General features: G+C 39.6%; 1 protein-coding gene across 2 annotated transcripts in view; it reads right to left on the bottom strand.

Annotated features, from left to right (window-relative positions):
• LOC111870657 overlaps positions 1-14,121 on the bottom strand; it is a gene marked incomplete at its 5' end in the record, with an annotated part of 78,013 nt that overhangs the window by 47,862 nt on the left and 16,030 nt on the right. For both annotated transcript variants that reach the window (XM_023863127.2, XM_023863128.2), the window contains 2 exon segments: positions 6,046-6,297; positions 7,200-7,406. In XM_023863127.2, coding sequence (XP_023718895.2) covers positions 6,046-6,297; positions 7,200-7,406 — 459 coding nt within the window.

The raw sequence follows: 14,121 nt of genomic DNA, 5'->3' as shown, positions 1-14,121 counted from the left end.
TAAATCACTACAACTACAGCACACATCAAGTTATTCTATTGTCACTAGTCATTCCTAGCAAATGGCTGCTAACAAGATTCCTCGCAGCTAACCATAAACTGCCACTGTCCGTTTGCAACTCATGACAATGACAATGACCATCGCCTCCAACCTCCAACTGACTAACTCTTCCCATAGGTACTTGCTATATAGTCTTGGTGCAGACCACACAGAAAACATTTCCAACAGTTCCTCTGTTCTCGTGTGTTGATTCGTCGCTGCAGAAACATATTTACTGTGCCGCTGGCCTAGCAGTAGTGACCTCTATTCATTATCTCTATTCACTATCCCAGCTTCCAGCAGTCATGTCACAATATAAAACATTCTGAATTAATCACTAGTGATTATCAGATCAATGACATATTACTCATTCCAGTGTTTATTTGGATGGTTGCCTTCTATCTGGCACCCCTTAACATCCAATTATTCCTGTCATTTCCGACTGGCTACATCCAATTTCTATGAAATGTACACATGGCAGAAACTGCATTCAACTTCATTTTAAGCCTTACTACATAGTTACAAATGCAGTCTCATATTAAAGTAACTGCTAACTACAGGCAACTATAACACTACCACTACTTTTCACACTTAACAAATCATTAGCACATGCTGAGTCTGTCTGTTATAGTCTTCACTAGCTGTTACTCAGTTATGATCCCCAACAATGAAGATTCTTCTGCTCTCATGTTCACATCATTACCAGACAGCTACCATCTCACAACTCACAACTAATTCACTGGCTGGTCAGTCAGTTGAATTGCTGCTGGCCTTTGCCAGCATAGTCATTCCTGGTTTCAGTCTATTCAGCATCCATGACTAAGATGTGTTTAGAAATGAGGCCTCCTCTTCAATGCTGGAAGGGGTCAGTCTGTGTAGGCACTACATTTGCTGCACCACAGTTTCAGCATGAGTATATTAACACTGTCACAGCATCCAGATCACTATGGACTCTGTGCACCCTTTGTCACTGCACTAAGTAACATTCTTCACTGGTCTTCATTATACAGCCTCAGGTCAGATAACACACAAAACACCATCTCCAACAGTTCTCTTGTTGTGTGCTTACTGTGCCACTGACTTGCAATGGACTGTGAGTCTTATTAAACTATTCCAACATGTCACATCACTCCCTCCTTAAGGCTGCTTGTCTTGAGTAGTCTATAGGCATATCACCATTTCTTCTTCTCCAACTCTCAATGGTGCCCAGCCTTCCTTCCTCCTGGGCTGGACCTCATACTGTGGTTTTCCAACTGCACCCTCCTTAGGGCTGCTCCTCTCAAGCACAACTGTCCTCTTAAGGGTACACCTCCAATTGTGCTTCTGTGACCGGCAGCCCCTTATCATCTTCAGCCCCTTCCAGGGGAGTTGGACCAGCATTCTTACATCATCTTGATGGGGAGCTCTGGGACCTGTCCCTGAGAGACAGGGTTCCTTCAAGCTGCACTGCCATGACATATATCACACCTAGCCACTAGCCCTTCATACAGGAGGCTGGACAGGGTTGTGACCTGGGGCACCATAATGGCACTTCCTTATCGCCCAGTCATAGCACATGGTGCCTCAAGTCCACAGATGCACTGTGGGCATGTATGTCAAGTCCCTGGATGAATTTATCAGTGACAGTGAAAATGACCATCCAAATTCTTACAGGGTTCTGCCCCACAGTCAAGGTCACCAGCGCTACCTTCAAGATGGGGAGGGCCTTTCATGATACCATCTGCAGGGCACACTTTGTGGCCAGTCTTGCTGCAGTGTCTGGCCTGGTGATGGTCACAGATGCTCCTGTATCAAGAGTTACAAGATGTGCTTTCCATCCTACCCATCCCTTGGCATGCAGACTTTTATTACCATCCTTATTCAACATGCTGTGTGTATAACATGTGATGAAACTGTTGTTGCCTTACCCATTTCTTCTAATCATTTTTCCAATCTTGGTTAATCTATTTCTTCTCAGTGAAGTGGGGTGTTTCTGGAGGTTGCCCTGTTGGCAATTTCTCCTACTTCACCACATTGCCAACAGATGGTTCATTCCACACTGCTGTACACGGTCCATGGTGAACGCAGTCCTATGGACACTCCAGCCTCACATTCCTGGACAGCTGCTGCATTCCAGCCACCCTTCTCCAGCACCCATCATCTTCTTCTTCTTCTTCAGTTTTACAGGGACAGTTTCTTTTCAAATGGCCAGGCCGTCCACAGCGCCAGTATGCAAGTTGTTGGTTGTCTTTTCGCTCAGTACAGGAGACTGGCTCTCCTAAAATGTCCTGCAGCTCATTTTCCATGGTCTGGCCACAGGGAACAGGGCCTGCAGCTCAAGGTTCTGCCTGAGGGCCTTGACCATTTCCTTGCCTCCCAGGTTCAACAGTTGCTTTGTTTGGGTCTCCTTCAATAATGCTGAATGTTCTGCTTGTTTCCCTCCTTATGTGGTCCTCAGGTAGTGCAGAATATGAGCAGTGGCCACCTGCTTGACAGCAGTGGCAAACTTTCGGAGGGACTCAACACTGCATTGGGTCCTTGTCATCAGCTGATTGTGGTATGCTGTGACAAGATTCTGGTCCCCAAAGCTGTCCTCAAGGGCCTTGATGATTTCATACACTCCTTTCAGGACTCTGTATAGGACATCGTAAGCCTGACTTTGCAGGGTAACAGATGTGTGGCTTTTATGTAGGGCATTCACTTACAGTGCCCTGCAACAGCCTCAAACTGGCAGTGAAACACAGCTCAGGATGTTGACCCATTGGACTTTGGTGTCTCTACTCTACTGGTATCAGGTCCTGCACTGCTGTCAACTACCATGCTGCTTAGGTCTCAATTTCTACTTAGCCTGGCCTCGAGTCCATGCCATGTGGTCTCTTCTAGGATCAACTCTGTTTGTGTCTCAATCTGTATCACAAGGCTGATCTCTTCATCTGCATATCATGGGAGACCTTAACTACCTGTAAGTCCACCTGCATTTCATCAATTTTTAATTAAGTTCCTTGCAGAGGTCCTGTGTCTGCTGGTCTACAGATGTGATGCCATCTACCATCCAGTTTTTTATGGTCTCTTCCAGCTCAGACGAATTGAAGTTTATTGTGGGCTCCATTAATTCTTGGCTAGCCCTCACCACAGCTTCCACAATTTCCTAGCTGCCTTTATCATGGACTTCTTGATTGTCCCATATCTTTTTTTTTTAAAGGTCCCCAGGATTTCCTGAGAGGCCATCCTCCCTTTTTGGCTGGTTTCCACTACTTTCATCTTTCCTTGCCTGACATTTAACATTTCTCAAACAACCTCTATCACTTCTAGGCCAGCACTCACTGTGGCTTCCAACTTTTCCTGATTGGTCTCCATCTTTTTCAAGGCCAGCCTCCATCCTGGCTTCTATCCCTTCCAGGACAGTTTGGATGCTTGTGTTTCCGATTCACCAATGATTATCCATCACATGTTCCAACTCAACGATGCACAATTCACTATGTCCAGCAATTCAATCCTACACCACCTCTCACACCAGTTGTCATATGTTCTGACTAGACATGGGGTTTGGATTGGTAATTAGAGTTATTGAACACTTATAACTTGCTACTGTAGAAGTTTCACCAGTCTACACTCTACAATTCACTACTCCAAATACTACAGCTTCTATGTCTTCACCATGCATTGCTCCGTAACAGCCCCCAACAATGGGAATTGTTCTCCTCTCATGGTTATGTCTTTACCAGCAGGCTACCATCTCACAACTCACATCTAACTCATTGCTTCACTGGTCATTATACAGCCTCCAGCTGGACCACACAGAAAACACTGCCTACAACAGTTCTTCTCTTGTTGTTTATCTACTCTGCCACTGCCCAGCAACAGATGACATTTCTTGTTAAAATATTCTGTCGTGTTACAATATGCATTACAGGTCAGCCTGAATTCATAGAAGCATCTGATCTTATGTCTCAGTACACTCTCACAAAACATGACCATAGTTACCATGGTTACACACTATACACGGTCTGTTCAAAAAGTTTCGGAACTTTTGAAACAGTGTACCAACTCAACATCTTAGCAATGTCAGGTAAGTTGTGCTGCCTAGTGGCATGCTTCCTAATTACCATCCTTTTTGCCCTATCATCATGCTATGATTATTCATCACCCTAGAGTTATTTGTTCACTTGTGTGTAGAGTGTGTCTTGTGATATTCAAGATGGCTGATATTCATGAGTAGTGTATTAACATTAAATTTTGTTTCAAACAAGGGAAAATGTTTATGGAGACTCACGAAATGATGAAAAGTGTTTATGCTGATGAGTACATGAGCTGTACATGTTGTTATGAACAGTTTAAGTGATTTAAGTATGGTCAGCAGCCAACAAATGATGAACCACATTTGGGAAAGCACTCAATATCATGTGATGACACTCATTTTACACAAGTTCATGAAATCATGCTTTCTAATAGTCATCTGACAGTGTGGAAAACAGCAGAAGAGTGCAACATATCGAGAGGATCATGTATGGCATTCTTAGGACAAAATTAGAAATGCACTGGATAGTTTCAAAGTTTGTCCCAAGACTTCTGACACAGGATCAGAGGAACAGTCGTATTGTCATCTGTCAGGAACTATTGGATCACGCTAGTGAGGACAAAAACTTTCTGAAAAGAATTATGAAGCATTGGTTTATGGATAGAATGTGGAAACAAAAATGCCGTCTTCACAATGGGTTGGAAAAAATTCACCAAGACCAAAAAAAAAGGGTGGCAGGTCAGGTCAAACATGAAAGTTAGGTCAATGTTTTTCTTTGACATGAAGGGTGTTGTGCATCATGAATTCTTACTTCAGGGGCAAACAGTGAATCACTGGTATTATCTCAAAGTGCTGAAAGATCTAAGAGAAAACGTCAAGAGAAAAAGACCTCAGTTGTGGAGAAACAACTCCTGGTTCCTCCATCATGACAATGCACCAGCTCATGCACTGCTACTGACTCATGACTTTCCGACCAACACGAACACAACTGTGCTTCCTCAACTAGCATACTAACCTAACCTGGCTCCAGTAGACCTTTTCTTATTTCCCAAACTGAAATCCACTTTGAAAGGATGATGATTTCAGACAATTCAAGATATTACAGAAAATTCACAGACCTAGTTATATGTGATCCTGAAAAAAAGTGTACCATGGCTGTTTCCAGGATTGGCAGCAGCATTGGGAACGGTGTATCACTGCAGGAGGGGAGTACTCTGAAGGTAATAAGGCTCACTCAGTTATACACATATACAAAATAAAAATAAAAGGAAATATATCCAAAACTTTCTGAACAGACCGTGTATAGCAACACTTGGGCATTCCAGTTTTACTTAGCTATTTATGTATTAGTTGCAACACCAAAGAGTTCAATAGACTAAACATTAAAGATTAAATTTACAACCCCATGAACATGAGATTGTTAACACATGCCATAATACCTTAATTTTCATAGGAGAGAAGTCAACTCTTACACCACTACAACTGTATCTATTTTACAACCATAAAACAGTGACATTTTCAAATCAGATATATTTCCGAAGAAGAGTTTTATCTTCTGAAATGTAACACCATGTAGTCCACTGAAAGTCAACAACATTCCTGGAAAAGTGTCACCTTCAACTTTAGGTTAGAAGAATAAAACAAGCAAGAAACCACAGAGAAGTAGGTAACAGACAGATCCTACCTCACATTGGTTTCCTGCTCGGCTTATTCTTGAACCTAAAAGATGGAGGTGGCATATTCCTCCAAATACTGGTTCACTTTCAATGGCCTATATGGTATTATATCGGGAAGACTTATTTCTTCTTAGCCACCACTGCAATAACCTCAAATCCTAAATATACTTCACAATTTCAGAATGCCGATATTGAAATGGCATAATGTAAGCTAGACTTGTATATGTAGATCTGAGGCTCTCACAGCAGGGTCATGATGAGTATCTACCATGCAGTCCAGACTATATGCTGTTATATCCCAGAAGACAACAGTATTCACAGTTTCCCATGTACCTTCCATGTTTCAGCTTCCTCTATAGCTTGCTCTTGATGGCGAATTCTCTCCAGTTCATTCATTTTTGCAACATCATCAGATACATCACACTCCTGTGCATCCCTCTGTTGTGAACACTTCAATGTTTCTACATTAACTATCTCATTTAGAGCATCAAGAGTCTTCTCGTTAACAAAACCATGGATATTGAAGCTGCAGTGTGGTTTGTAATTTTCAAACGTGTGTGATGTCAGAGGCGCACCGTTCACTACCTGTTAACAGTCCAGGATACAGTGATGTATTATATCAAAATTAACTCAAATCAATACATCTAGACCTGAATGCGGAAGTGAGGCAGTTGGCACTCCTGCTTTACTTTCAGAATGACAAAAATTCATTTTTGGCCCAGTGGACAGCTAAATTAATTTGCTGCTTTTCTCAGGCCTTCCAGGAAAATATTAGCCACAACCACTTCCTTAAAACATTCCTCCAAATTGAAAGTTAATCCTGAGGGTTGGTACCTTAATATTACAGGAAGATAAAGAACCCAATGAACCAGACAATTATGCTTGAAAAGATAAAATGACCAGTTGAAGAGAGGAGAGGGGAAGCTAAGAGCAACCTGTAACACAGGATCTCACTCCATGAAGAGGGAAGATGCAAAAAAAAGAAGATAATAAATATGTCATTCAATACTATATTATCTGTGCAGTTGAGAAGTTGCTGTTACAAGGGACACCAGATAAATAATCTAGCTAGCCATGAAACAGCTGAGATAAAATAAGAATATTTTCATCGTTTCTCAACACAGTCTTAAGTTTCTTAAGTTCTTCACACATCCTCTAATTCAAGTGCACAGAAAAACTCCCCCGAAAAGTGAACACTTTCTCCTGCTTCTCAAACGTCTCTGAAACAGCACCTGTAAGTTCATCACTGCTTGGACAGCAACATCCATGGAAGCATTCTGTTACTTAATTTTATTTAGACTGATAACAAAGACAAGAATGAAGGAATTAATGAAATGAATGGTAAGACAACTGTTAACTGAAAACTGACCCTAGCATACACAGTGATCACTGATCAAACATCAAACCAAGATTTGTCTAGTGACAGACCTGCATGAGCTTCCAAGAGTTTTACCTATATATATATAAATGAGAAATTTAAAACTGACCTCTCCCACTGAACAAGTTCTCTTCATTTCAATAAGCAACATAGCACGACCCACAGGTAACTGATGAGAAGGATTGTGAAGCGAATCTTTGCACAGTATAACTTCAGTGTTGGTAGAATTCACTCCCAACCCATAATGATCACAGAACACTGCAGCATCCCTCATGTTCTCAAAAGCAAGCCATCTTGTAAGATCACACATTGCTAACTGAAACAAAACAATCTGCATATTAACACAAAAAAATTAACTTAGAATGAATATTTATGATCCAAAAGAATGGTAAAATACCAAAATTTACTTTTTTTAAAAGCAAAATTATTCAAACTCATTTTTCCTACTGTATGATACAGATGACATACCACACCACCAAAATGACAATACTTTAAAACTAAAGAGAAACACAGTTCTTAACAATTACATTTAAGTTTTATTTACTAGTGAAGTTAATTCAAAACTAACTGAGGGCACATTATAAAAATGTTTATAAGAGACATGCACATGTCTCAAATTTTTCAGTTTCCAACAATGAGAATTTTCAGGTAACTATAAAATTTTTTGATAAGTAGCATACAAACTACCTAATACACAAGAGGTAACTCTATCCCCATAACAGGCCATAGGGTTGTGAGGTGCTGAGGCTCCCACATTTTCTAGAATATCGGTTCACAGATGGCAGTGAGGTTATCAGCCTTATGTGCCAGCCACCATTTACCCTAGGAAGATTCCAGGTATTCATTTCTGTTAAAGGCTGAGTTGATCCCAGGGCCACAGTGAGGCTGGAAAGATTAGGTCAATTGAAAAGTCCAATGACCTAATCAGGAATCAAACCCGTGACCTCCCAGCTTGTAGCATAGTGCCTCAACCAAGTACACTACTGTGTGCCTCCTACCCAATACATATGACTCATGACTGGAACCATGTTAGGTGGGTCCCTGGTCACCGCAACATGGCGCATCCTCAAGTTGCAAATGGAGGAGACGGCCTCCAGATATAGAGTAGCTGCAAATATACTGAATAAGCAGTCATGGACAGTCGAAAAGGGGAAGTCCTAAGCTTGGGGGTTGGGCATAATGGCTAACAACTCATCACCATAAAAAATAAGCTCGGTACAAAATGTTACAAAGTTACAATGTTACTTGGAGAGATTCTTTGGAAAAACAAACCTAAGCCAAGGAAAATGAACATGACATTTGATATGTGGAATGTAATACGTCTGAACAGGTCAGGTTTGCTTATGATACTTGCAAAAGAAATATAAAATATAAGTTAGATGTAGTGGGAGTACAGCAGATCAGATAGGACAGAGGTAGCATTGAACCAGCAGGAGAATAAGCAATTTTCTATAAAAAGGGAATGGGAATAATTAATTAGGTACAGGCTATTTTATACATAAGAGAAACATATCAGCAGTTAAAAGGGTAGAATACATTAGTGATACAATATTGTACATAATACTAAGAGGTTGCTTAAATGAGGAATAAGAACATGTATTCTATAAATTCCTTAATACCATATGACAATTCTGCTAGGAAATTTCAATGCCAAAGTATGTAGGGAACGTATTTTCAAACAAACAATTGGGAACGAGAGTCTCCATGACATTACTAATGATAATGGAATTACAGTAGTAAACTCTGCCACATCCATAAATCGGACTTTCAAAGGTACAATGTTCCCACATCATAACTTTCATAAATTTACCGGGACACTTCCTGATGGAAATTCTCACAATCAAATTGATGATATTTTGAAAGAAGGGAGATGGCATTCAAGTGTACCAGATGTCCAATCATTCAGGGCAGCAGATTGTGATACTGACCACTATCTGGTGGTGGCAAAAGTTAGGGTGAGAGAGTGGCAGTGAGTACACAAACAAAATACAGATTTCATATGGAGAGGTTCAATATCAAGAACTTAAACTAAGTAGAGGGTAAATAGTAGTATCAGGTTGAAATCTCAAACAGGTTTGCGGCTTTGGGAAACTTAGATGCTGAGGTGGATATTAATAGAGCTTAGGAAACTGTTAGAATATCAAAATTTCAGCCAAAGAGGGCCTAGTTTATTACAAATTGAAGAAGCTTAGGCCATAATTCAACAAATGATGCTCAGAATTATTAGATCAAAGGAAACATGCCTAACTGCAATGGTTACAGGATCAAGCGAAATAAATGGGGATAATCTGAACAACATAAGACGTGAAGTCAGCAGGCATTTCAGGAATGAAAAGAGGGAATATCTGAAAGGAAAAATTGATGAGCTTGCAACAAACTTAGTATACTGGTAGACCACAATGGGGACACTGACACAGGGAAACATGACGCAAACTGATAACAGCCACAAAATAGCTGGATAAAAATTAAATTAACAACTAGCATGAAGTAAATAATGATGTGCACGAGGGAAGCACGGGAAACAAATACAGTGCAGTGGTCTCACTCGAGGATAGAATTCACCTGATGATGACCCAATGAGGCCGAAACATGTTGTGAATATATATTAGTAAAAAATACATGTAAAACCAAGACAATTTGAGGAGTGTGAACATTCACTTTTAATGTGTAAATTTATGTACTACGTAAAGGCCTATGGGCATTTTATTGATTTGAACTGTCATAGCATTAAAATGCATTTTTAGTGAACAACATATTCCTAATGTCTTTTTAAAGTTGTATTATTGATGGATATGTTAGTAAAATATAGGATGATGCAACAAACAGTAGGAACAAGAACATCAGAGACTTGTATGGAGGAATAAGTGACTTTAAGAGATAGACTTGAAAGGATTCTGACAATGGTGTATGCTGTACAGAACTACTAGGCTTATTTTGGACTCTATCCATTGTCTGATATATATATATAAGACAAAAGCCACAACATTTCAGAGACTGGATCTGTCTCCATCCTCAGGTGGGTGTGGCAGGATAGACCTACTCAGTTGGGCCCGTTAGAAAGAGCTAGTCTCAATCACTGGACCAGTAATTGAGACCAGTGAGTCTCTGAAACGTGATTTTTAGTCTTATATATACCAGATGATACATAGAGTCCAAAATAAGCCTAACAGTTCTGTATGACTTTAAGAGGGGTTACGAACCCAGAAGTAACTTAGTGAAGGATGAGAATGGTGATCTGCTTGCAGCTTCCAATAACATTTTGAACAGATTGAAGAACCACTTCTCTCAGTTATTGAACGTACATAGGGTCAGTGGTGTTAGGCAGATAGAAATACATACAGTTGAGTTAGTATCTGATCCTAGTCCCTTTGAGGCTGAAACTGCCGTTGCAAAGTTGAAATGGTATAGATCACCAGGTGGTGATCAAATCCCAGAAGAACTGAATCAAGCAGGAGGTGAAACATCGTCTGATATCCATAACCTCATTAATTCTATGTGGAATAAGGAAGAACTTCCTGATCAGAGGAAGGAGTCTATTACTGTACCAATTTACAAAAGGGTGATAAAATTGACTGTAGCAATTATTGTGGGACAACAATGTTATCAGCTTCATACAAAATTGTATGCAGTATCCCTCACTCAACGTTAAGTGCATATATAGATGAAATAACTGGGGGACCATCAGTGTGGCTTCCAATATAACAGATCAACTACGGATCAGATTTATTGCATTCGTAAGATACTGGAGAAAGAACGGAATTACAATGAGGGAGTATATAAGGTATTCACAAACTTTAACAAAGCCCATGATTCAGTTATGAGAGAAGTATTGTACAATGTTCTAATAGAGTTTGATGTACCCATGAAACTAGTTAGGCTGATTAAAATGTGTTTAAATGAAACATATAGTAAAGTCCATACAGGTAAATATTTGCCTGATAAATTTCCTATCCAGAATGGTCTAAAACAAGATGCTTAATCACCACTTCTTTTCAACTTTGCTTTAGAACATGACATTAGGAAGGTCCAGGAGAACCAGGTGGGATTGAAATTAAATGGGACACATCAGCTGCTGGTCTGTGCTTATGATGTGAATCTACTGGGAGATAACATTGATAAGGTTAAAAAACACAGAAACTTTAATTGACACTAGTAAGGATGTTGGTCTAGAGGCAACTGCAGAGAAAACTAAGTACACATTCCTGTCTTATCATCAGAATGCAAGGCAAAATTATGGTATAAAGACAAGTAACAGATCCATTGAAAATGGGACACAGTTCAAATATTTGGGAAAGTCAGTAACAGATCAAAATCTGATTCAGGGGAAAATTAAGATGAGTTTGAATTCAGGTAATGCTTGCTAACATTCAATTCAGAACCGTCTGTCTTCTTGTCTGATGTCTAAAAACACAAAAAATTAGACTATACAAAACTGTAACTTTTCCTGTGGCTCTGTATGGGTGTGAAACTTGGTCTCTGATGTTAAGGGAGGAACATACACTGATGGTGGAAACAGGGTGCTGAGCAGAATATTTGGACCAAAGAGAGTTGAAATGACAGGAGGTTCAGGAAAACTATATAATGAGGAGCTTCATAACTTCTACTCTTCGCCAAGTACACGGGAGATTCAGTAAATATGCCACAAATGGAAGTAAAACAGCTGTAATGGACATAATATGTTTTCTGTGTGTATCACCTAAGATATATATAATACTAAAAGGTCGCTACTGTGATATCATTGTTCTGAATGTTCACACCCAAAGAGAAGATAAAGTTGATGATATACAGGACAGGTTCTACAAAGAACTAGAACATGTATTTGAAAATTCCTGAAGTACCATATGAAAATTTTGTTAGGAGAATTCAATGCCAAAGTAGGGAGGGAAGACAATTTAAAACCAGTAAATGGGAATGAGAGTTTGTATGAAATCAGTACTCCATCAACTTATTTGGACATGTCCTGACAGGAAGATATACCATTAAATTGACCATATTTTGATAGACAGGAGACGGCACTCAAGTATACTCAATGTCAGATCAATCAGGGAAGCAGATTGTGATACTGACCACTACCTGGTGGTGGCAAAGGTTAGGAAATGACTGGCAGTGAGCAAACAAACAACGCCCAGCATTAATATGGAGAGGTTCAATCTCAAGAAATTACATGAGGCAGAGGGTAAAGAGCTGTATAGTGTTGAAGTCTCAAATTGGTTGGCGGCTTTGGAAAACTTGGACGCTGAGGTGGATGTTAATAAAGCTTGGGAAACTATTAAGACAGGATTTCAAAATTTCTGCCAAGGAGAGTCTAGGTTACTATAAACTGAAGAAGCATAATCCATGGTTTGATGACCACAGAAAACAAGCCAAACTGCAAAGGTTACAGGATTCAAGTGAAATAAATGGGATAAGACATGAAGTCAGCAGGTATTTCAGGAATGAAAAGAGGGAATATCTGCAAAACAAAATTGATGAGCTTGTAATGAACAGTAAGAACAAGAACATTAGAGACCTCTATAGAGGAATAAATGACTTTAAGAGGGGTTGCCAACCTAGAAGTAACTTAGTGAAGGATGAGAATGGTGATTTGCTTGCAGGTTCCCACTACATTTTGAATAGGTGGAGCAGCTACTTCTCTCAGTTATTGAATATACATAGGGTCAGTGATATTAAGCAGATAGAAATACATACAGCTGAGCCATAATAACTGATCCTAGCCCTTTCGAGCCTGAAATTGCTATTGCAAAATTGAAAAGGTATAAATCGCCAGGTAGTGATCATTTTCCAGCAGAACTTATTCAAGCAGTAGGCNCCTAGAAGTAACTTAGTGAAGGATGAGAATGGTGATTTGCTTGCAGGTTCCCACTACATTTTGAATAGGTGGAGCAGCTACTTCTCTCAGTTATTGAATATACATAGGGTCAGTGATATTAAGCAGATAGAAATACATACAGCTGAGCCATAATAACTAATCCTAGCCCTTTCGACCCTGAAATTGCTATTGCAAAATTGAAAAGGTATAAATCGCCAGGTAGTGATCATTTTCCAGCAGAACTTATTCAAGCAGTAGGCAAAGTATTACATTCTAAAATCCATAAGCTAATTAATTATATTTGGCATAAGGAAAAATTGCCTGATCAGTGGAAGGAGTCTATTATTGTACCAGTTCACAAGAAGGGTGATAAAACTGACTGTAGTAATTATCGGGGATATCACTGTTATCAACTTCATACAAAATTTTATCCAATATTTTTCTCACAAGGTTAAGTTCATACATAGATGAATTTATTGGGGATCATCATGGTGAGTTTCAACGTAAGAGATCAACTACGGATCAAATCTTTAGCATTCGTCAGATATTGGAGAAAAAATGGGAGTACATCAGCTATTTGTAGACTTCAAGAAAGTCCATGAATCAGTTAGGAGGGAAGTACTGTAAAATATTCTGATAAGAGTCTGGGGTACCCATGAAACTAGTTAGGCTGATTAAAATGTGTTTAAACAAAACGTATAGTAAAGTCCATACAGGTAAACATTTGCCTGATAAATTTCCTATTGAGAATGGTCTAAAACAAGGAAATGCTTTATCGCCACTGCTTTTCAGCTTTGCTTTAGAATATGCAATTAGGAACGAGCCAGAAAACCAGGTGGGATTGAAATTAAATGGGACACATCAGCTGTTGGTCTATGTCGATGATGTGAATCTACTGGGTGATAATATAGATATCATTAAGAAATACGAACAAGCTTTAACCGATGCAAGTATGGAGGTTGGTCTAGAAGTAAATCCAGAGAAAACTAAGTATATGTTGTAAGATTTGAGGTTTTCACAGCAGTGACTATGAAGAAAGCAGTCTTCTGGGATATGGCACTGTGTAGATGTGGTATTAACCGACGTTTCGGAGGAACGTATCGCCTCCATCTTCAGGGTAGAAGGAAAATTAAGAAATTTGCAAGTGAAGAGACCGTGAGAACCGGTACAAGCAGACTGGTGTTGGAAATAAACACAGCTATGTGAGAGTAGCAAAAGGAGG

The sequence above is a fragment of the Cryptotermes secundus genome, unplaced genomic scaffold (assembly GCF_002891405.2).
Source record: "Cryptotermes secundus unplaced genomic scaffold, Csec_1.0 scaffold628, whole genome shotgun sequence".
NCBI classification, from domain to species: domain Eukaryota; kingdom Metazoa; phylum Arthropoda; class Insecta; order Blattodea; family Kalotermitidae; genus Cryptotermes; species Cryptotermes secundus.
The sequence above is the reverse complement of the archived record's forward strand: the minus strand, read 5'-3'. Positions and strand labels throughout refer to the sequence as shown.